General features: G+C 43.5%; 1 protein-coding gene across 4 annotated transcripts in view; it reads right to left on the bottom strand.

Moving 5' to 3' along the window:
• Positions 1-24,501, bottom strand: part of NSF (N-ethylmaleimide sensitive factor, vesicle fusing ATPase) — a 184,657-nt gene that overhangs the window by 139,224 nt on the left and 20,932 nt on the right. For 3 of the 4 annotated variants that reach the window (XM_077806325.1, XM_077806326.1, XM_077806327.1), the window contains exons 2-3: positions 23,309-23,394; positions 5,303-5,402 (exon numbers count right to left, since the gene is read on the bottom strand). In XM_077806325.1, the coding sequence (XP_077662451.1) occupies positions 5,303-5,402; positions 23,309-23,394 (186 nt within the window). Of the gene's footprint in view, positions 1-5,302; positions 5,403-23,308; positions 23,395-24,501 lie in introns of those variants that run through there. The other variant, XM_077806328.1, reaches the window with a different exon arrangement.

Raw genomic sequence — 24,501 nt, 5'->3', positions numbered from 1 at the left:
TACACCGACTCACCTCAACAAGCATAGAGTAACTTTTTCATCAGCTTGATAAGAGTGAGAAATTAGCTTTTGTGCATACACTGATATATTTATGACATCCTCTGAGGCTAATGTACTGCAGAGAATAGGAGACGAACCAGAAGAACTGCATGATTTAATAGATCTTTTCTTGCTCTCACATTTAGATTCTATAACAGAGGACAGTAAAGCAGCTACAATGTATATGCTTATTCCATTATAACCTCTTAAAAAAAAAGAAAAAGAAAAGAAAAAAAAAAGAAGACAGACAGACAGTCAAGGGCCAACAGGAAGTTAGCTGCACCTTTCTCAGAGTAGGCCAAATCCTCAAATAAGCTGATATGAATTAAACAAAAAGCATTTCTGGAGAAAAGTTGGCAAACATGTTTTCTTTCATAATTTGAATGTGCTGAATCTGAAGATGATGTTTACCAAGCTGAAATCTGAACTTTAAGGCTAACGTTTGTAACTTTAAAAAAAATAAATAAATAGACAGTAAAGGAGAGGTTCTAAATATGGAATATGTTCCTAATTTGGAATACTGTGCTATCAGAAAATGCAGGGAGTGATCTCTGGTCATGTGATGATATGCACTTGAATTTTGTTGGTTTTGCAGTAAGGCTGACATTTAGTAGTTAGTTTCTTCAATCTTTTTCATTGTTGTATGCGGTGTTGTTGTAGCCATGTCGGTCCCAGGATATTAGAGAGACAAGGTGGGTGAGGTAATTTGTTTTACTGGACCAACTTCTGTTGGTGAGAGAGACAGAGAAGCTTTCAAGCTTACACAGAGCTCTTCTTCGGGTCTGGAAAACTTACTCAGTGTCACAGCTAAATACAAGATGGAACAGACTGCTTAGCATAAGTAGTTAACACACATTTTAAGCAACCACTCAACCACTTCACCTTGAATCTTGTCTTTAGCTGTGATTCTCTGAGTACCTTTCCCAGACCTGAAGAAGAGCTCTGTGTAACCTCAAAAGCTTGTCTCTCTCACCAACAGAAGTTGGTCCTCCAATAAAAGATATTACCTTATGCATCTTGGTTCTCTAACTACTTTTCAAGTATTTTTGATGTGAGGAGTTCAATGCATTGCTATACATTACACAAAGAATCATAAATAACAAAGTATGACATACTTTATTTCCATAAATTCTCCTCTTTCAAAAATATAAATTGCTAGCTAATTATTAGTCCTAACCACTAACCTAACCTAAAGCTCACTTTTGCATACAGTATGAGTTGAGTATCGATCTGGATTCCTATGCCGTGGCACAAGCTACATATTGGTATTGTTATTTGTTCAATATCCATTTGGTAGTTGGTAATTATATTTATTAGTATCATCAGGTATTGCACAGATCCTTCAACAGTAGCTTGCGAACAATGCATTATTTATCAAGATGTGAAAAAACACAGTTTTTGCTTCTAGTGAACAGGGATTGGCTACAATATAAGAGGCAACCAATGCAAGACACTCAGGGATTTCCAAAATTGGGATGCAATTGATAAGAGTTCTAACAGCTCTTCAGTCTGAACGCAGGCAATCCTTACTTTGCATTAAAAACTGTTATGCAACGTACACAGGCAAAATTAGCAAACTTCATAAATCTGCTAAAGCTACTTCACCAACCAGTAAGGGTGAACTGCAAACCTGATCTTGCATTACAATCAGCAAAACCTCGACAGTGTTTTGGAGCAAGCTCCCCTTAGTGAACTTTGCATTTTCTGCCAGGATGGATGTTCCAAATAAAACTTTCTTCTGTAGCAACATTCAAAATGAACAAACAAGAGGCAACTGAGTATGAACATGAGCACTGTGTACCTGAAGTAAGTGACCTTATAGATTCAGAAGGGAACTACCACACTAAATGCAGTAAGCATTTCTTGAGAAAATTAACAAAAACTAAGCATGAAAACACTCATAGTGGTACTGACTTGCCAATGGTCTGCCTTAGTAATAAGTCAAAAAAGGTTGTGTTTTGGAACTTTCACAGGTATGGACTCATTACTGTCTTCTCTCAAACAAAGCTGGTGGAGCAGTCCCATGTTCATTTGAGAGCCTTACAGCAGTCTCCAAAGAAAAACTTATTCTACATCTTGATGGTGCTTACGAGTTCACTGTTTTACATGATCAACTTGCTTCCGACACACACACGTTATTAATGCCTGTCAAATTCCATCGCATCCCTTTCTCTAAATTGTTAGTGCAGGAGAAGAAAAATCATCATGCATTTCAGTTTACAAGACTGATCTGGAAGATGAATTTCCCTCAATGGTACACGTAGCATTGAAATTATGCTCAGGTATTCTTGCTCATCCTGGATACCATGCGCTAAACACCAGTGAAGAAGAGGCACTAGCCTGCGTACCAAAAAGAGTATACATGTTTTTGCAACTCCTCTTCGGTGGCAAGTCTATTCTTGAAGTAGGAGAAGTTGAAGGTGATGAAGAAGAGGAGAAGGAGGGCAGCACAGAAGATAATGTTGCAGAAGTATATGAAGATGAGAAATAGGCATCATGTAAACAGTCCAGGGTGTTAAATATTGCACAAGATTTCATGGACAGTGTAAGTGGAGATAAGTGGATACCCAAACAAGTTGGGCTTGGAAGCACCCTTCACCAAGCCACAAGATTAAAAAAAAACTCGTCCAGATGTTTCACAACACTGGGCACTGTATCAGTCACAAGGATGTATTTCGAGCTGACATAGCACTAGCCAACAGCACACTGATGACAAGGAATGAGGATGGGACAGTAATCCCAACAAGCAAGGCTAAATGAAGATTTACCCATTTCACTACAGAGAACATTGATATAAATGAGTTTACACTTGATGGGTAAAACATATTTCATGCCACACAGTGGCAGAGAGGACCTGCATCTGATCTGATAGTGCAGGATATTGAGCCAACAAATCATGCTACTTTGAATCTTCCAGATGCAATGAACACAATCTTTCCTGCTAATATCACAGAAGGTAAAGCAGAACCAACATCCAATGCAGATGTCTGCACAGAGTGGTGAGCTGGACACACAAGTGACTGCCAATCAGCTTTGAAAGCACAAACACAGGATATGGCATTTTGCCTTCGAATGCCAACTTGAAAATCCAAAATCTGGTTGGACAAGTTTTAATGAAAAACAGAGTAACAATAACTCTCCGTTAAATACATAGGGACGGGAGGGGAGGGGAGGGGAGGGATAGCTCAATGGTTTGAGCATTGGCCTGCTAAACCCAAGGTTGAGAGTTCAATCCTTGAGAGGGCCATTTAGGGATCTGGGGCAAAAATTGGGGATTGGTCCTGCTTTGAGCAGGGGGTTGGACTAGATATCTCCTGAGGTCCCTTCCAACCCTGACATTCTATGATTCTAGGATATGGCTACATGCCAATAATTCCATCCACAGACAGCTGGAAAAGGGAAGAAAATCAAAGGCAAGGTAGTCACATCAATGGCTGATCATCTCATATTACAGCGCGTCATTACTGCCTATAAGGATGGTGGATCTGCACAAAATATCGCATAATGAGCTAATGCCAGTTCCTCTTGCTCTTGCTGAGGTAAATGGGCATCTTAGACGTGAAAATAAGTCTGGTAGGATAGGTGTTTTTAACAAACAGCCATTTTCTTCCTGAGATCATCTTGATAGTACATCCTACCCAGTGATTTACAGCCAAGCACATGAAATGGCACTGGCAACCTTGCAAACATTTCTGTGGCGTTAGCTCTTCATTCTGGACAGCATTTCAGCAGGACTGATGTCATCTTTGAAAGGTACAAACAGAATTCTATTAAAGAATGATGTGACCGAAGCACTCCAAAGCTTCTAAGCAAATTCGGAAAAATCATTGAGGACAGATCTGTTCCACTTCCTAACAGCTGGTCAGACTTCTTGGCCCATTCCAAAAATAAGGCTGATCTGGCTTGCTTCTTATCTGAAGAACTCCTCATCAATGCTCCATAAAATTGTCATACCAGAGAGTTCAAAGAACCCAGTTCAGTTAAATCATCAAACCCATCTCTGGACACAAGTAAGTTGCAAGGTGACCATGAAGGCGGTGACACCAGAATTCTACTGCACTGTATACAAACAGATGCTGACTGTGTAGTTGTGTCAGCACGAGACACTAATATTCTTCTTCTGTTAGTGGAACACTATGACAAAATGTATTGCAGCAGGTTGTGGATGAAGGCTGGAACATCAAAAAAAAAAAAAAAAACCCAAATGCATTCCTGTTCATACTAGTCAAGAGAAGCTTCTGCCTGCGTTTCTCCAAGCAGACACAGAAACAGTACTCTCCTTCCATGCACTGACAGTCAGTGATACTGTTTCCTATATTGTTGGAAACAGCAAGAAAACTGCTTGGACAATATTCATGGAGAAACATGTACTCCCAAGACACTGGGGGAAGGATGATCTACAGAACGATCATTTCAGCAGAAAAGTTCATCTGCAACACGTACCATTTATCTGATGAGGAGGGCTGCGACAAGACCCGGGTGATATTGTTCTCCAAGTGTCAACACCAGAGGCACTGCCCCCAACAAGCGATGCACTATGCTGCACTCAAAGAGCTCACCTGCAAGTTATGAAGTGTAGGCAGGCAAATTACAACAATCCCACACTACCCCCACTAGAGAACATGGCTTGGACCAAACATAATGGGGAAATGGTACCCAAGAGCTAATGCCACTAGAGCCAATCCCTGACAGCTGTGCAGAAATTGTTACCTGTGGATGTATCAAAGAGTGCATATCACAACACTGCAGCTGAAGAAATATTACACTGGCATGCACTGGGGCCTGTAAATGCAAGGGTGTGTCGGCACATATAGGAACTGTTAAATTATGCTTGTCTAACAATGTGCAGGATATACAGTAACTCTTTGTAGCAGAATAAAAATAGAAAATTTTCTAATTTTTCAAATTTTACATAAATTTTTAATTCCAATTTAGGTAGCGAAATTTTCAAAATTCAGCTTGGTAAATATTTTCAGATTCAGCACATTCAAATTATGAAAACTAATTGTTTTACCTACTTTTCCCCAAAAATGCCTCTTACATCTTATTTTACTGAAAATGTGCCCAGTCTATCAGAAAGGTCTCTTGAAATTCTGATTGCAAAAGCCCAAACTTGCAGTATTAATTTACACTAATATTTATCCACAGGGTTTTTTCCCCATTGAAATTGTTAACTTTAAAAAACTGACATGATACAAATGCCTTCTTTTGTTTAAAAGTCCTTCCACCTTCTTCCTAGCGGAAAAGTGAGACCACACAATACCTGGGGCAGGCTGAACGCGATACTGCCTGGAACAACTGATGAATGGGTTCTCAACGTGAAAATGTATCTGTGGTTTGGAGAAGTCCTCACAACTACATGCCTAGAAAAGAAAGACCAGCATTTTATTTTGATTCCAATGTTATGAGAAATCATGAGTAACAATTCTTAGATTTCATTCAACTTCTGTGATGGAAAAACTAAGGCACCAGTCCTGCAATACAATGTAAGCAGGAGTATGCCTCTGCAGAGCTGCACTGAAGTCACGGACTTGAATCAGGCGTCACATGGGTGCAGGGCCCCTTTGAGACTGAGGAAAGGAAATCTGCTCAACACTTTCAAAAGATGAACCTGGGAGTTTAAATTCATCACTCTACTAGACACTAAATATCATGGACTGAATAGAGACAATGGATTTATGGCTTATTACAACAATCAAGGGAGGCAATTACAACAACACTAGGGACAAAAAACTTACTGACTCGCCAAGCTGAATATGACAATCTTCAGATGTTCGAGAGCCAGGGCACACCTGCCTGGGGTTGGAGCTTTGGCCCCTCGGGAGGAGCCTGCCGGGGCTTGGGGTTTCAGCCCCGCTCCTGCTGAAGCCCCATGCCCTGGCAGGCGTGCCCCACAGGGCTGAAGCCCCAAGACTCCCCTCCCCACTGTGCAGAAGCCCCTACCTCACCAACCTGCTGCAAGGCAGAGGTTCCAAGCACCCCCCTTCCACTGTCTAGTAGGTGGAAAATGTGGGGGGCTCCGCGAGCTGCCCTTTAACTGTAAAAGAGCCGCATGCAGCTCATGAGCCATTGTTTGTTTGGCCACCCAGATCTACTGCCTTTCCCCCATCCCAGGATTGGAGGGGTGTTAATGGGCCACTTTACCTTGAATGGTTTCAGAGTAGTAGCCGTGTTAGTCTGCATCCACAAAAAGAACAGGAGTACTTGTGGCACCTTAGAGACTAAAAATTTATTGGAGCATAAACTTTCATGGGCTACAGCCCACTTCATCAGATGCATAGAATGGAACATATATATACACATACAGATAAGTTGGAAGTTACCATACAAACTGTGTATATATAAAGTCTGCTGCAGTTTCCACGGTATGCATCCGATGAAGTGAGCTCTAGCTCATGAAAGCTCATGCTCAAATAAATTGGTTAGTCTCTAAGGTGCCACAAGTACTCCTTTTCTTTTTGCGAATACAGACTAACACGGCTGTTACTCTGAAACCATACAAACTGTGAGAGGCTAATTAATTAAGATGAGCTATTATCAGCAGGAGAAAAAACTTTTGTAGTGATAATCAAGATGGCCCATTTAGACAGTTGACAAGAAGGTGTGAGGATACTTAACTTAAGGAAATAGATTCAATATGTGTAAACACCCTCCTGGCCGCTATGGATGTGGAAGCCCTCTACACCAACATTCCACACAAAGATGGACTACAAGCCGTCAGGAACAGTATCCCCGATAATATCATGGCAAACCTGGTGGCTGAACTTTGTGACTTTGTCTTCACCCATAACTATTTCACACGTGGAGACAATGGAGACCTTCAAGTCAGCGGCACTGCTATGGCCCCACAGTATGCTAACATTTTTATGGCCGACTTAGAACAACACTTCCTCAGCTCTCGTCCCCTAACGCCCCTACTCTACTTGCGCTACACTGACGACATCATCATCATCTGGACCCATGGAAAAGAAGCCCTTGAGGAATCCTACCATCAACCTCAGCCTAGACCAATCCACACAAGTGGCCCATTTCCTGGACACTACTGTGCTAATAAGCAATGGTCCACATAAACACCATCCTATACCAGAAACTTACTGACCGCTATACTTCCCTACATGCCTCCAGCTTTCATCCAGATCACACCACACGACCCATTGTCTACAGCCAAGCTCTATGATACAGCCGCATTTGCTCCAATCCCTAATACAGAGCCAAACACCTACAAGATCTCTATCAAGCATTCTTACAACTACAACACCCACCTGCTGAAGTGAAGAAACAGATTGACAGAGCCAGAAGAATACTCAGAAGTCATCTACTCCAGTACAGGCCCAACGAAGGAAGTAACAGAGCGCCACTAGCCATCACCTTCAGGCCCCAACTAAAACCTCTCCAGTGCATCACCAAGGATCTACAACCTATCCTGAAGGACGATCCCTCACTCTCACAGATCTTGGAAGAAAGACCTGTCCTCGCTCACAGAGAGCCCCTCAACCTGAAGCAAATACTCACCAGCAACCACACACCACACAACAAAAACACTAACCCAGGAACCTACCCTTGCAACAAAGCCCAATGCCAACTCTGTCCGCATATTTATTCAAGTGACACCATCATAGGACCTAATCACATTAGCTACACCATCAGGGGCTCGTTCAACCTGCACATCTACCAATGTGATATATGCCATCATGTGCCAGCAATGCCCCTCTGCCATGTATATTGGCCAAACCGGACAGTCTCTACGCAAAAGAATAAATGGACACAAATCTGACATCAGGAATCATAACATTCAAAAACCGGTAGGAGAGCACTTCAACCTCGCTGGCCACTCAGTAAAAGATTTAAGGATGGCAATTTTGCAACAGAAAAGCTTCAAAAACAGACTCCAATGAGAAACTGCTGAGCTTGAATTAACATGCAAACTAGATCCTATTAACTTGGGTTTGAATAGAGACTGGGAGTGGCTGGGTCATTACACATATTGAATCTATTTCCCTAAGTTAAGTAGCCTCACACCTTCTTGTCAACTGTCTAAATGGGCCATCTTGAGTATCACTACAAAAGTTTTTTCTCCTGCTGATAATAGCTCATCTTAACGAATCAGCCTCTCACAGTTTGTATGGTAACTTCCAACTTTTGTGTGTGTGCGTGTGTGTGTGTGTGTGTGTGTGTGTGTGTGTAAAATGGAACATATAGTTACATATATACATATATAAAAAACTATATGTTCCATTCTATGCATCCGATGAAGTGGGCTGTAGCCCACGAAAGCTTATGCTCTAATAAATTTGTTAGTCTCTAAGGTGCCACAAGTCCTCCTGTTCTTTTTACCTTGAATGGTCTCTTGAAATATGTGCTAACTACATATGCTGAAGGATCTGTTCCACTACTTTTCCCAGATCTGAAGCAAAGCTCTGTGTAGCTCAAAAGCCCCTTTCTCTCTCTCTCCCCCTCCAAAAGAAGTTGGTCCAATAAAAGACATTACTGCAGTCACCTTGTCACCAGAGACGAGTGGGGTACCTGCTGATAGTGGAGGGGAATAATGTAAAGATTTGCCTCCCCCCCCCCCACAATAGCTTGAGTCACACGCCCCTTACCTTCAGCAGCCCCTCCCTGCAGCTCCCAGCTTTTTGCTGCTGCCTGTCCCCACACCACAGCTCGCCAGCTCCAGCAGCTGCCCCACAGGGAGGGGGGCTGGCCAGCAAACCCTGGCAGAAATCTGGGAAAGGGGGAACGTGGCCCCTCCACGAGTTGCCTCTGCCTATCACTCTAAAGCTCCCTGATCTCAATTATGTTTAATGTCAACTTATTCTTCACAGTAACTTTGTGTAAGCATCCATATACTGTCGCTCACTGATTGCATCCATGATTTAATTAGCCTTTTAAAATAAAGGAACCATCGTACTTAACCACTGGCACAGCTTGGCAAGAAAGGATTCCAAAACGCACTGTAAAAGCTTTAGTGCTATAAATGGCTTTATAGATTGAGACACTTTTTGTACAAAACGGAAGAAAGGTATCATTTTCATCAGGTTTCACAGTTACAATCTTAGCGACTTCTGGAAGCTTGTTTTTCAAGAAGAGGGTGGTGAGAAAATCGTAACGTTATTCAGAAAAAGCCCTCCCCCCAAAGGAGGTCACCCCCTGTTCTACACTTTTGGGGGGGACGGAGAGGACTTCTCAGAATATATTTATTTAAAATATGAAACAGGAGATCAGACCCTGGGTTAGGGCACAAATGAAGTGATTTTCGTGGCCTCAGGCTGGTTTGTTACTCCAGAAAGCCACCATGACAGGCTCTCACTGCACAGAAGCAGCCATAGAAGAAAGTGTGGAAGGGCACATCTCAGAACTAGGATGGGCCATGGGAAGTTTGCATTGCATCTTCTCACACCGAATCAGGCTCAAGCCAATGATAATCATTTTAATATGCACTCTGACAAAAGGTGGCACTCGACCCATGCACTCCCAGGAGAGTTCCTGGAACCTGCAAGGCCAAGGACCATGGATGGGTCATCTTGCCTATTACAGGGCTCCCCAGCAAAGGATGGTGTGAATATGCAAGTTTTGGATGCTTGTATTATCTCTATCTACTGTACTACATGGTAGTGTTTGTGATATTATTGATTGTTCTAATAAAACTATGATAAATTCAGAAAGTCTTCCTTAAATGCAAATCTCCCCCACATACATGGACGTCCTCACTCTGAAAACAACTGCAAAACTGTGGCCAATGTAGAGACAAATTAATCCTGCTAAACAACAGAATGTTAAGTTGGAATCTCTAAATAATACCTAACCAATAGATCAGGCAACACCCCCAACCCTTTCTTCCCCCAGCTCTGCATCTCACCCTCTCTGCATTCAAGTCAGTCAATTTCCTATTCCACACTACCTGGGCATCAGCAGCAGAGGCATTAAGAGGACAGAAAAACAGTCCCCCTCCTCTCAGTTCCTGTGTCCATTACCACAGTGGCCCAGCCGCTGGGAGGAGCAATTATAGAAAATGCCCTTCTCAGCCCCTGCTGTTAGAAACATAGAGTCACAGAATAACAGGGTTGAAAGGGACCTCAGGAGGTCATCTAGTCCAATCCCCTGCTCAAAACAGGACCAATCCCCAACTAAATCATCCCAGCCAGGGCTTTGTCAAGCTGGGCCTTAAAAACCTCTAAGGATGGAGATTCCACCACCTCCCTAGGTAACGCATTCCAGTGCTTCACCACCCTCCTAGTGAAAAAGTGTTTCCTAATATCCAACCTAGACCTCCCCCATTGTAAATTGAGATCGTTACTCCTTGTTCTGTCATCTGCCGCCACTACTGAGAACAGCCAAGCTCCATCCTCTTAGGAACCCCCCTTCAGGTAGTTGAAGGCTGCTATCAAATCCCCCCTCACTCTTCTCTTCTGCAGACTAAATAAGCCCAGTTCCCTCAGCCTCTCCTCATAAGCCATGTGCCACAGCCCTCTAATCATTTTCGTTGCCCTCTGCTGGACTCTCTCCAATTTGTCCACATCCTTTCTGTAGTGAGGGGACCAAAACTGGACGCAGTACTCCAGATGTGGCTTCACCAGTGCCGAACAGAGGGGAATAATCACTTCCCTCAATCTGCTGGCAATGCTCCTACTAATACTGCGCAATGTGCCGTTGGCCTTCTTGGCAACAAGGGCCCACTGCTGACTCATATCCAGCTTCACGTCCACTGTAATCCCCAGGTCCTTTTCTGCAGAACTGCTGCTTAGCCAGTCGGTTCCCAGTCTGTAGCGGTGCATGGGATTCTTTCTTCCTAAGTGCAGGACTCTGCACTTGTCCTTGTTGAACCTCATCAAATTTCTTTTAGCCCAGTATCCTGTCTTCCAACAGTGGCCAATGCTAGGTGACCCAGAGGGAATGAACAGAACAGGTAACCATCGAGTGATCCATCCCCCGTCACGCAATTCCCAGCTTCTGGTAAACAGAGGCTAGGGCCACATGCCTCCCTATGCCTACCAATCCATACCCCAGAATGGAAGACTCTTCCCACCTGACCAGAGATTAAACAACAGAACTACATAGAAAGAAGTAACTTCTAACGCATTAAGTATCATCACATAATTAAAACTCAACTCCAACTGTCAAAAGTAAAGGAAAAGAATAGTCCATGATATAACATCCCTACTTTTAATTTTCATAGTGTTCACTCACAATGACTCTCCAACTCAGTGCAACTTAACAAGGGTCTCACATAATAAATGAATGTGCTGAATACTGTTAGGATATAGATATTCAAGCCTATCTGCAAAGGCCTATACTTTAAGAATTTAGGTATATGTTTATCATTTAGCTAGTTATAGAGGTATAAAAGAAAGAAAGAATCAAAATCACTGTCTGCCTGTATAAGGCCTTTTCTCACTGTGACAGTCTGAGGCCCTGTTCTTAGGCTAAGGCCTCTGGCTAAGCAGCAGAGGTAGCCGTAAGATGGAAAGCATATGGTCACATCCTTACATTCCAAACTGGTCACACTGAAATAAGGTATTATTGGGCTGTTAGGCATTATCAGGACAGGGTTGTATTCCTATCATCTCCAGCAAAAGGGAAGTGCCTAGAAGATGTAAAAGGAAACTCAGTTTGATAGCATCCTGTCCGGCAAGAACTCACTTATCAATAGCTGGGATGTGAAATCCTCATTTCTTTGTTGTTCTATCACTGTAGTCCCCATTTCCCTATTGTTTGTCTGTATAATCTCTGTCTGGTTCTGTGATTGTTTCTGTCTGCTATATAATTAATTTTGCTGGGTGTAAACTAATTCAGGTGGTGGGATATAACTGGTTAAATAATCATGTTACAATATGTTAGGATTGGTTAGTTAAATTTCAGTAAAATGATTGGTTAAGGGATAGCTAAGCGGAACTCAAGTTTTACTATATAGTCTGCAGTCAATCAGGAAGAAAAGCGGGGAATGGGAATGCGGGTGGGGAAATTGGAATCATGTTTTGCTAAAGGGGGGAATGGGAACAGGGACACAGGCAAGGTTCTGTGGTGTCAGAGCTGGGAAGGAGGATACTAAGGAAGGAAATTGGAATCGTTGCTTGCTGGAAGTTCACCCCAATAAACATGGAATTGTTTGCATCCTTGGACTTCAGGTATTGTTGCTCTCTGTTCATGCGAGAAGGACCAGGGAAGTGAGCAGGTGAAGGAATAAGCCCCCTAACAAATACCCCTCTCAGTCTAGCTACAGGGTCATTGGGCACATACTGCGGATGTAGAAGTAACTTTGGCAGTTCCAACTGCAGGCCCTCTTTAAGAGGAAGAATTCAGCATAAGCATGCATGCAGTGAATTTTTTCCGCATTCTTTGAGAAACAGAACTGTGGAACAGTTTCCCCACTTTATTGCTATACCTTAGTAGGTAAAAGGGTGATGAAATGGTAATCTGGAGATATTTGAATGGCCTAAGCAGCTTTTAGTTTGAATTTGATAAAGCAGCAGAGGATCCAAGATTAAAACCATTTTTTAAAACCGTAAGAATTTTAGCTATCCCCTGGGGAACTTTCTCCAAGAGTCAGAGGGTGTCCCAAAGAATAGAAGTGTTCCCTCCTCCACTTCTCACCACCAGGCCATTGTCAGGTCCTCCCTGGAGCTGGATATTTGCTTTTTGCACATTTTTATTGTTTTCAAAGTGATTTGGGATTCCCCCAGGATGGAACGTACAACAGAAATGTAAGATATTACCACTGTCTAATAACAAATACTTTGTAAAGTGCATTGAGATCCTATGATCCAATGCACTATATCAGTGTAAAGATGAGACTCATGCTAACTTCTACAGATGTCAAAACTAAAGGCATGAAGAGGAAGTGACTTGTCCCAAGATGTCACAGTGAATCAGCTGGGAATAGATCCAAGGTCTTATTCCCAGTCCCATGTCTGAAGGTGATTTCATGATCGAATCTGAATATCATATCCACATATATGTGCATATGATAATGTGAATATTAAAAAGAAGTCAGTTATAAGGTATACATCCAATAAATTCTCCCCTTCAGTTAGTCAAATCTAGAATAGAATGGTAAGTACTAATTTTAAAAGAATAGAAGATGACAAGTGATTACGGTCATATGCACTTTACTGCAAGGCAGCAATATGGATGGCCTGGCTAAACTTTTCAGTGCAGCAAGATTACCACAGCCTACAGCTCTGGCTTCTCTACACTCCAGGTGTATTTGCTTTTAAGAACAATTTGCAGTTTTTTTCCACAACCAATAGAATCACAGAATCATAGAATATCAGGGTTGGAAGGGACCTCAGGAGGTCATCTAGTCCAACCCCCTCCTCAAAGCAGGACCAATCCCCAATTAAATCATCCCAGCCAGGGCTTTGTCAAGCCTGACCTTAAAAACTTCTAGGGAAGGAGATTCTACCACCTCCCTAGGTAACGCATTCCAGTGTTTCACCACCCTCATAGTGAAAAAGATTTCCTAATATCCAACCTAAACCTCCCCCACTGCAACTTGAGACCATTACTCCTTATCCTGTCCTCTTCCACCACTGAGAATAGTCTAGAACCATCCTCTCTGGAACCACCTCTCAGGTAGTTGAAAGCAGCTATCAAATCCCCCCTCATTCTTCTCTTCTGCAGACTAAACATTCCCAGTTCCCTCAGCCTCTCCTCATAAGTCATGTGTTCCAGTCCCCTAATCATTTTTGTTGCCCTTCACTGGACTCTCTCCAATTTATCCACATCCTTCTTGTAGTGTGGGGCCCAAAACCGGACACAGTACTCCAGATGAGGCCTCACCAATGTCAAATAGAGGGGAACGATCACGTCCCTCGATCTGCTTGCTATGCCCCTACTTATACATCCCAAAATGCCATTGGCCTTCTTGGCAACAAGGGCACACTGCTGACTCATATCCAGCTTCTCGTCCACTGTCACCCCTAGGTCCTTTTCCGCAGAACTGTGCCTAGCCATTCGGTCCCTAGTCTGTAGCTGTGCATTGGTTCTTCCGTCCTAAGTGCAGGACCCTGCACTTATCCTTATTGAACCTCATCAGATTTCTTTTGGCTCAATCCTCCAATTTGTCTAGGTCCCTCTGTATCCTATCCCTGCCCTCCAGCGTATCTACCACTCCTCCTAGTTTAGTATCATCCGCAAATTTGCTGAGAGCGCAATCCACACCATTCTCCAGATCATTTATGAAGATATTGAACAAAACTGGCCCCAGGACCGACCCCTGGGGCACTCCACTTGACACTGGCTGCCAGCTAGACATGGAGCCATTGATCACTACCCGTTGAGCCCCACAGTCTAGCCAACTTTCTACCCACCTTATAGTGCATTCATCCAGCCCATACTTCTTTAACTTGCTGACACGAATACTGTGGGAGACCGTGTCAAAAGCTTTGCTAAAGTCAAGAAACAATACATCCAGTGCTTTCCCTTCATCCACAGAACCAGTAATCTCATCATAGAAGGCAATTAGATTAGTCAGGCATGACCTTCCCTTGGTGAATCCATGCTGACTGTTCCTGATCACCTTCCTCTCATGTAAGTGCTTCAGGATTGATTCTTTGAGGACCTGCTCCATGATTTTTCCAGGGACTGAGGTGAGGCTGACTGGCCTGTAGTTCCCAGGATCCTCCTCCTTCCCTTTTTTAAAGATTGGCACTACATTAGCCTTTTTCCAGTCATCTGGGACTTCCCCCGTTCGCCACGAGTTTTCAAAGATAATGGCCAATGGCTCTGCAATCACAGCTGCCAATTCCTTTAGCACTCTCGGATGCAACTCGTCCAGCCCCATGGACTTGTGCACGTCTAGCTTTTCTAAATAGTCCCTAACCACCTCTTTCTCCACAGAGAGCTAGCCATCTACTCCCCATGCTGTGATGCCCAGCGCAGCAGTCTGGGAGCTGACCTTGTTAGTGAAGACAGAGGCAAAAAAAGCATTGAGTACATTAGCAATACACCCACACTAGTTCCTATGTAAATCTTAATTCTACAAAACAAGCAACCTTCTCAGGATTATTTATACAGCAGAATGTCCAGGGCTTTTTTGGTTACAACGCCTCTAGATCATTGTTCCCTGCATGGTTTCATAATTGATAGAAGGTTGCAACCTAATAGTTACTATTATTTACTCAGAGTCATAAATGAACACAGTTGGCTCTTACAGGTCTAAAGCTTAGGCTCCTCCATTATTTTATTCGGGAAACATTAGGGAAAGGTGCTAGTTTTTAATATGCAAGAGCCAAGGATTTCAGATTAAATACTCACAGTTCGGCATTGCACTTTTTGTAACATCAGTCACTTTATTACTAGCATCTGCTTGAAAAAGCTGGACGTGCACAAGTCCATAGGGCCGGATGCAAATGTGATTGCAGAGCTATTGGCCATTATCTCTGAAAACTCGTGGTGATCGGGGGAGGACCCAGATGATTGGAAAAAGGCAAATATAGTGCCCATCTTTAAATAAGAGAAGAAGGAAAACCCGGAGAACTACAGACCTCTGCCCCTGGAAAAATCATGGAGCACATCCTCAAGGAATCCATTTTGAAACACTTGGAGGAGAGGAAGGTGATCAGGAACAGTCAACATGGATTCACAAAGGGCAAGTCATGCCTGACCAACCTGATTGCCTTCTATGATGAGATAACTGGCTCTGTGGATATGGGGAAAGTGGTGGACGTGACTTAGCTTGACTTCAGCAAAACTTTTGATACGGTCTCCCACAATATTCTTGCCAGCAAGTTAAAAATGTATGGATTGGATGAATGGACTATAAGGTGGATAGAAAGCTAGCTAGATTGTCAGGCTCAACAGGTAATGATCAATGGCTCAATGTCTAGCTGGCAGCCGGTATCAAGTGGAGTGCCCCAGGGGTCTGTCCTGGGGCCAGTTTTGTTCAACATCTTCATCAATGATCTGGATGACGGGATGGATTGCACCCTCAGCAAGTTCGCGGGTGACACTAAGCTGGGGGGAGAAGTAGATATGCTGGAAAGTAGGGATAGGGTCCAGCATGACTTAGACAAATTGGAGGATTGGTCCAAAAGAAATCTGATGAGGTTCAACAAGGACAAGTGCAGAGTCCTGCACTTAGGAAGAAAGAAACCCATGCACTGCCACAGCCTGGGGACCGACTGGCTATTCGGCAGTTCTGCAGAAAAGGACCAGGGGATGCAAAGCTGGGTATGAGTCAAGACTGTGCCCTTGTTGCCAAGAATGCTAACAGCATATTGGGCTGCATTAGTAGGAGCATTGCCAGCAGATCAAGGGCAGTGATTATTCCCCTCTATTCAGCACTGGTGAGGCCATACCTGGAGTATTGTGTCCAGTTTTGGTTCCCCCACTACAGAAGGGATGTGGACAAATTGGAGAGAGTCCAGCGGAGGGCAACAAAAATGATTAGGGGGCTGGGGCACATGATTTACGAGGAGAGGCTGAGGGAACTGGGGTTATTTAGGGCTTGGCTACACTTGCGCGTTTCAGTGCAATAAAGGAGCCGCAAGCGCACTAGCTCACTACCCGTCCACACTGGCAAGGCACGTAGAGCACTCTGACTCTGCGGCTACAGCGCTGCTGGTACTCTACCTCAGCGAGTGGAATAACGTTTGCTGCACCCCCGCTGGAGTGCCACGGTGCCAGTAAGAACGAGGTGTTGCTTTACTGCGTTCTGATCAGCCTCCGGAAATGTCCCATAATCCCCTTAAGTCAAGTGGCCACTCTTGTCATTGTTTGGAATCGGCTGTAGGAATGCGGAAATGCCCGTTGAAAGCTCCGTTTCTGACAGCCGACTGCTTATCTCCTCCGAGACAAAGCAACCATTACTGTGGAATGCTGTGTGAGAGAGACAGAGAGAGAGAGAGAGGGGGGCAGGGGGGAAGGGAGGTCTGCTGCTGTCTGAACTTACAAGACAGCATGATGACATGCTCTCAGTCGCCCAAAAACCCACTCTTCCCCTCACACACACACACACAACACATTCCCTGTCACACTCCACAAAGCATGTTGCTGCCACTTGCCTGCTGGGATAGCTGCCCATACTGCGCCACTCCCAATGCCACTGCAAGTGCCGCAAATGTGGCCACACCAGTGCGCTTGAAGCTGTCAGTGTGGACAGACTACAGCGCTTTCCCTACTGCTCTCTACGAAGGCTGGTTTAACTCAAAGCACTCTACATCTTGCAAGTGTAGCAATGCCTTTAGTCTGCAGGAGAGAAGAGTGAGGGAGGATTTGGTAGCAGCCTTCAACCACCTGAAGGGGGGCTCCAAAGGAGATGGAGCTCAGCTGTTCTCAGTTGACCAATGACAGAACAAGAAGCAATGGTCTCAAATTGCCGTGGGGGAGGTCTAGGTTGGATATTAGGAAACACTATTTCACTAGGAGGGTGGTGAAGCACTAGAATGGGTTACCTAGGGAAGTGGTGGAATTTCCATCCTTAGAGGTTTTTAAGGCCTGGCTTGACAAAGCCCTGGCTGGGATGATTTCGTTGGGGTTGGTCCTGCTTTGAGCAGGGGGTTGGACTAGATGACCTCCTGAGGTCTCTTCTAACCCTAATCTTCTATGAGTCTATGACAACCTACCAGCAAATGTCTGTCTATTGTATAGTGCTCATTAGCATAACAGCTGAGTGCCTCAGTCTTTTTAAGGTATCAACACACCTGTAAAGTAGAGCAGCATTATCCCCATTTCACAGATTGGGAACTTAGGCACAAAGAAGCTCAGTGGTTTAACGACGTTCCCACAGGAAGTCTGTGACAGAACCACCTGGATCGCCCAAGAGACCAGCTACCACCATAACCACTGGACTATGCTTCCTCTCTGCAACTCTCACACCGCATCAATACCTCAACAGATACAACTGTTGCCCTGGATTGTTACTCCAGAACATGATCAAGCCAATTGCAACCATGCAATAATGAGCGCTCAGCTACTATGAATTAATGAAATTGACCACCACAGAGTTAAGGGTTAATTTGCAGACAGGCTTTCAGAAGCAAGGTCGAATCTAGCTGGCAATTTCTGCTAATCAGAATGTGAGGAGGGGACAGACAAGTCAACCACTGAGACCGAAAACCTTGGTGGAGGGAAGACCTTGAGTCTGGGCTCCTCTGATATTCGAAGTTTATTGAAAGTTAGGAAGAGTGATGCTCCAGTAGGGGTCATTATGACCTATGTGTTTTGTAGAAGTTAGTTATAAAAGACTAGATAAAAGAGTGTATTTTGGAGCAGTTCTCTAGAAGCCATCTGGAGAGGCGTTTTTCCTGACACCCTTTCTCCCCAGCAGTTGAGCAACTGGCCACTGCAAACCTGCTGTTAATTACTTCTTAATACCGTTCATGGGGTTTGCCACTTCACCCATGTCTCCACCAGCTGCTCACTCTGAGAAGTGTAGAATTTTGCTTGTATTTGCACAACTGCAAAAGCCATTTTAAAAAATCACAATCCAATTCAATCAGAGACAGTTGCTAGAGGGCTGGGACAACTCCTTCTGTGACAGGAGCTCTCCATGGTAGAGAAAAACTAACCAAACCTGGAGAAGCTGACTAGCTCACAGCACACAGACAGACAAGCCCTGAAATGTGTATTCACCCCTGGATACAGGAATCATAGAATCATAGAATCATAGAATATCAGGGTTGGAAGGGACCCCTGAAGGTCATCTAGTCCAACCCCCTGCTCGAAGCAGAACCAATTCCCAGTTAAATCATCCCAGCCAGGGCTTTGTCAAGCCTGACCTTAAAAACTTCCAAAAACTTCCAAGGAAGGAGATTCCACCACCTCCCTAGGCAACGCATTCCAGTGTTTCACCACCCTCTTAGTGAAAAAGTTTTTCCTAATATCCAATCTAAACCTCCCCCACTGCAACTTGAGGCCATTACTCCTCGTTCTGTCATCTGCTACCATTGAGAACAGTCTAGAGCCATCCTCTTTGGAACCCCCTTTCAGGTAGTTGAAAGCAGCTATCAAATCCCCCCTCATTCTTCTCTTCTGCAGGCTAAACAATCCCAGCTCCCTCAGCCTCTCCTCATAAGTCATGTGTTCTAGACCCCTAATCATTTTTGTTGCCCTTCGCTGGACTCTCTCCAATTTATCCACATCCTTCTTGTAGTGTGGGGCCCAAAACTGGACACAGTACTCCAGATGAGGCCTCACCAATGTCGAATAGAGGGGGACGATCACGTCCCTCGATCTGCTCGCTATGCCCCTACGTATACATCCCAAAATGCCATTGGCCTTCTTGGCAACAAGGGCACACTGCTGACTCATATCCAGCTTCTCGTCCACTGTCACCCCTAGGTCCTTTTCCGCAGAACTGCTGCCTAGCCATTCGGTCCCTAGTCTGTCAGGAAGTCAGAAGCACCATCATAAGCATTTTCACTGAGTGTCAGCCCCCTTTTAATGATGTAGGAATGAACATACAACTCATTTTCTATCATTTAGTGGGGTAGGAGGAGCTTCCATCCCTGACCCATACTGTTGTAACAGTCTAGTTTTCAGGTGATCATGTCCCCGCACTAGTACATATCTGTTGGTGATAAATACATAAGCCAGTGAACAGAAACTACTCCCGAGGGAATTCTGTGCCAAAAAGTTAAATATTCTGCGCACAATATTTTAAAATTCTGCAAATTTTCTTTGTCAAAATAACACAACATAATCACACCATTTTCAATTATTTGCTGACAAGAATTTTGAAATAAATTACCAAAATAACTGAAAATGGTGTGATTATATTGTTATTGTGTTTCTGTGTTATTTTGACAATTAAAATATGCAGAACTTTGCAGAATTTTAAATTTTTTAATTTTTTGGTACAGAATTATCTCAAGAGTACCAGGGTTCTGGGAGGCGCAATCAGTTTGTGAGCAGCTCGGTGGGGGTCTGGGTGCAGGAGGGAATCTGGATGCACAGGTGCTTGGTGCAGGGGGTATGGGACTCTGCAAGGGAGTCCAGGTGAAGGTGGTTATGGCTCAGTGGGGTGGGGCTCAGGGTGCTGAAGGGTGTGCAAAGTTGCTCCAGGGCAGCAGGAAAAGGCCAGGCTGGTAGAGGTAGATGGGCCATGGCAGGCGTGCCTGAGCAGCAGGAGGTGTTTAAGTGAGCGGACAGTTGGGGGCTCTAGAGCACCAGTAGCTACATAAATAGTGGTTAGAGGCACTCTTGCTCTCATGTAGCCACAGATAGCAAATGTAGTAGAGAGAGAGAGCCTGAGACAAGAGGCCTGAGATAAAGCAGTGGGCAAGCTTTGCTGATATAAAGCAAAGTTAGCGAAAGTCAGGCTGTAAGCAAGAGGCAGACCCTGCTATAAAACATGCCTACTTGCAAGTTCACAGAATCTGGCAAGAACGGGGCTGGTATTGCAAAAACACATTCCTAACAAGTACTAGGCACAGTAAACTCACGCAAACACATTCCAGAAGGGTGGTACCAGAACACCCAATACAAAGTATGGTACACACAAACCAACATATGCAAGGTAATGGGTGGTAACAAACCATGTCAGGGGGCTATACTTGTGTAGTTAGTTGTGTAACTAGCTACACAAGAGGGGCAATACATAAATTGTACGCATTGGTGTATGAAATGGAGTCTCAGAGTGTCTCTTTGGCCAGCCTAGGGGGCAGCAGAAAGTCCCGCCACTGACTGAGTCCATCATCACGGGCATCCATGTCTTAGCATCCCCACAGAGTCTGTTGGGTGCTATTACTGTGCTTTGTCGACAATAAACCTGACTGAGTGCCTTTGCTACTAATGGGGCTGTAGTTATTGGACAGTTTGATGGGAGCCTGCTGTACAGGCTATACGGCCAGAGCCAGTGCAGCATGCAGAAAAAACACATGCAGCCAACATCTAATGACAGCAAGCATGATTGGGAACTAGAGATCCATGAAGAATACAGCATGTTCCACTGAAGATATCAATTATTAACTATAGGAATCACTGCAGATTTAAATCAGACTTTCATTAACAGATTCTCAGGATGAGCCCTGCCTGTCACAGGTTGGCTAGCCCTTTAGAGTAGTTGTGCTCAGCCACACTTTCGACAGATTAGCTATACCCCCTATCAGGACCATCTGGGTTCTTTCCGAGTAGTTCTGAGCCCTTTGAAAGAGAACAGAACCACACAGAATCAGGAAGTTTCTGGGGAAGGCCTTGAGCGAAGGCCTGCAGGGGACTGTGAGGGGACTCTAGAGAAGAAGCTCTATCTCAGAGCCAAAGGAAATAAAATGTAGCCCAGAGGAGCTCAGACTGTGTCAGAGGACTCCAGGGAAGTGGTCTGGGAGTCAGGACTCTCTGACAGAGCCACAGAGAAATTGAAAGGTAACCCAGAAGGGACTGGGAACTGAACCTGAAGAGCAGGCTGAAAAGAATCCTAAGTGGGGCAAAAGTACTTTTGGTTTGGTCTGGACTTCTGTTACCCTGAAAGACGACAGAAATGAGAATGACCCAGCCACATGGTTGAGCCACGTGAACCCTGGAAGAGACCGAAAACCGTGAGAAGGAGGAAATTGAGGCAGGCAGTATCTGAAGTGCCACACTTGGCCACCAGCAAGCACTACAGAGCAGACACACCCCATGACACTGGCCACACAAAATGTACAATGGTTCACTGATTTCAGTGGGAGTTAGGCACCTAACATGCTTAGGCACTTTTGTAAACCACACTAGGTGTCTATCTGCATCTTCAGACACCTAAATATCTTTGAAGAGAAACAGTCAAGTCATTAAGTATAATTAATACTTCCTTAAACGCAAAATGTTTTAACACACATATTTCTTATGCAGCCAGCATATTTTTATTTAAACTATTTTTTTTTACATTTTTAATTGAATTCCAATTTCCATCCAAATGCAGTTTGACAAAAATCCTGCATAAGAAATCATCATCCAGTAAACAAGAAATGCATCATTCACTGTTTTCTAACATCATAATGTAAAAATTAAGAATTTGACTAAATGTATGTTAATCTATATAATTGCTTCAATGAATGCATATAGATACAGTGTATCACTGTGACTAGCAAAAAAGTACCAAATTTAATGTAACAGCTATATTCGGTTGCAAATCAATATGTTTTAATGGTTACCAATGAGAATTAACCTGTCTCTAGGAAACAATACAAAAACTATTTAAATTGAGTTTTCCTGCTTAAAATCACCCAGATCCACTCCATTGCACACACAAAACATTCTCCAGAGTAGCAGCCGTGTTAGTCTGTATTCGCAAAAAGAAAAGGAGTACTTGTGGCACCTTAGAGACTAACAAATATACTTGAGCATAAGCTTTCGTGAGCTACATGCATCCGATGAAGTGAGCTGTACCTCACGAAAGCTTATGCTCAAATAAATTTGTTAGTCTCTAAGGTGCCAAAAGTACTCCTTTTCTTTTCACAAAACATCCTATATGTTAAAAGTACATTAAGGTTGCAAAGGAAAGCAGTCACAAGTAGTAAGGAAATCCCACACTCAAGATTGTCCTGAGCACTATACACACACACACACAAAGTGCTCAGGACAACCTTGAGTGTGGGATTTCCTTACTACTTGTGAGTAGTAAGTATAGTATATATAAAAAGAAAAGGAGTACTTGTGGCACCTTAGAGACTAACCAATTTATTTGAGCATAAGCTTTCGTGAGCTACAGCTCACTTCATCGGATGCATACTGTGGAAGTGAGCTGTAGCTCATGAAAGCTTATGCTCAAATAAATTGGTTAGTCTCTAAGGTGCCACAAGTCCTCCTTTTCTTTCTGCGAATACAGACTAACACGGCCGTTACTCTGAAACCTATAGTATATATGTATGCCTCATTATGTTCACATTTTTGAACTGCAGAATATTTTAATCTCAAATATTGAAATCATGTCTAGCAACTGTATAGGTGGGGCTACGAGGACAAGGTGGCAAACTTTTCCATCTCCTCAAGTTGCATTTTATGGACTAGCCTAGTAATAGGAGGTTCCTGTGGATAAAATGACGTTTTCTGCTTCCATGCATTACACTTAAAAAAGACTTTTACTGAAATACCCTAAATACGCATCCACGCGAAGAAGGCCTGCTCTTTGTCCAAGCATTGCCCCTACCTTATTCCCATCTTTTGGGATAAAGCCACACCCTCACTTTTAACCTCAAAGCCACGTTCACATTCCCAAAGAAGAGATACACAAGTGACTCAGGCGGAGTGAGTTCTGGGAACAAGTCAGTTTCAGAAATTTAGCTGACTGCTTCCAGGTCTAAAATGACACTGTCTCTAGTTCTCGTTAGACAAAACAGTAATGGTGGATACTTACAGGCCAGCCTGGAAGTCCTTCTCATTCACCACAGCGCAATTGCTTAATGATAGTTCATCTGTAGGACATCTTGCTGCTTGCATAGACTATTGGAGGGAGACACAAACAGGGCAGAAAAAAATCAGTAATGAGCCACAAGAAAATACAAGCATCTTTTTTAATAAAATTATGCATTTCTTAAACTTTATTAATTAAATAAAATGCAAATTGGTTCCTTGAGATCTCACTGGAATTGATGTGGTGTTTGGATACATAGTTTGCCATTAGTGGCAAAAAGCACCTTTCTACATTCACAGTTTCTAAGGCACTTACATAGCTTCTCTCTAAAGTATGCCTGCAGTTGACTGTAGCCTCAGTATATTAGAGACACAAGGCAAGTGAGGGAATATCTTTATTTGGAATAACCTCTGTTGGTGAAACAGACATGCTTTCGAATTTCACAGAGCTCTTCTTCAGAAATCTGAAGAAAGCACATCTCTTTCACCAACAGAAGTTGGTCCAATTAAAGATATTACCACACTAGCCTTGTTTCTTTCTTTGAACAGACATTCCCACATTCTACACCCTGAAACCTCTAGATCTGACAACTGCAGTACACTCTACAGAGGACCGCCCTAAGCTCATCTAACAAAAACTATATCTGCTTGGCACTATTAGCCACTATTAAACCATATTGCATCATATTTACTTCTGAGGGCAATTCAAGGTGTTGGCAGAAAAATGTAAAACTCTATACTGTTTGGGATTCTAGTACCTGAATACCCACCCCTCTCCTACTGTGCCACCAAAGGTTTAAGACTGTGCAGTGGAAAAATATTATGGTTCAATGAATAGTTCTGATGTTTTCAACCAGGCCAGAGACCAAAATGGGAGGTTTTTATTAACTAAAATTTATTGGGAAACTTCTCTTTATAATTTCATATAGTTTAAGGCTAGACGGGACCACTTGATTATACAATCTGATCTTCTCCATATACAGGTCATTAAATTTCATCCAGATACCGTTCTATTGACACCAAGGATTTTAGTCTCCTGAGGACTGAAATAAAAGAATCATAGAATATGAGGGATGGAAGAGACCAACATTGCATGGTACTGTTGGTGAGTACCACTGAGTGTCTGATGCGGTATCAAAAGGCACAACATGCATTGAGGATAGCCCGAAGTTACACCACGTAGATATGGATTGAGGC

Source organism: Eretmochelys imbricata, chromosome 27 (genome assembly GCF_965152235.1).
Source record: "Eretmochelys imbricata isolate rEreImb1 chromosome 27, rEreImb1.hap1, whole genome shotgun sequence".
Taxonomy (NCBI): Eukaryota; Metazoa; Chordata; order Testudines; family Cheloniidae; genus Eretmochelys; species Eretmochelys imbricata.
The sequence above is the reverse complement of the archived record's forward strand: the minus strand, read 5'-3'. Positions and strand labels throughout refer to the sequence as shown.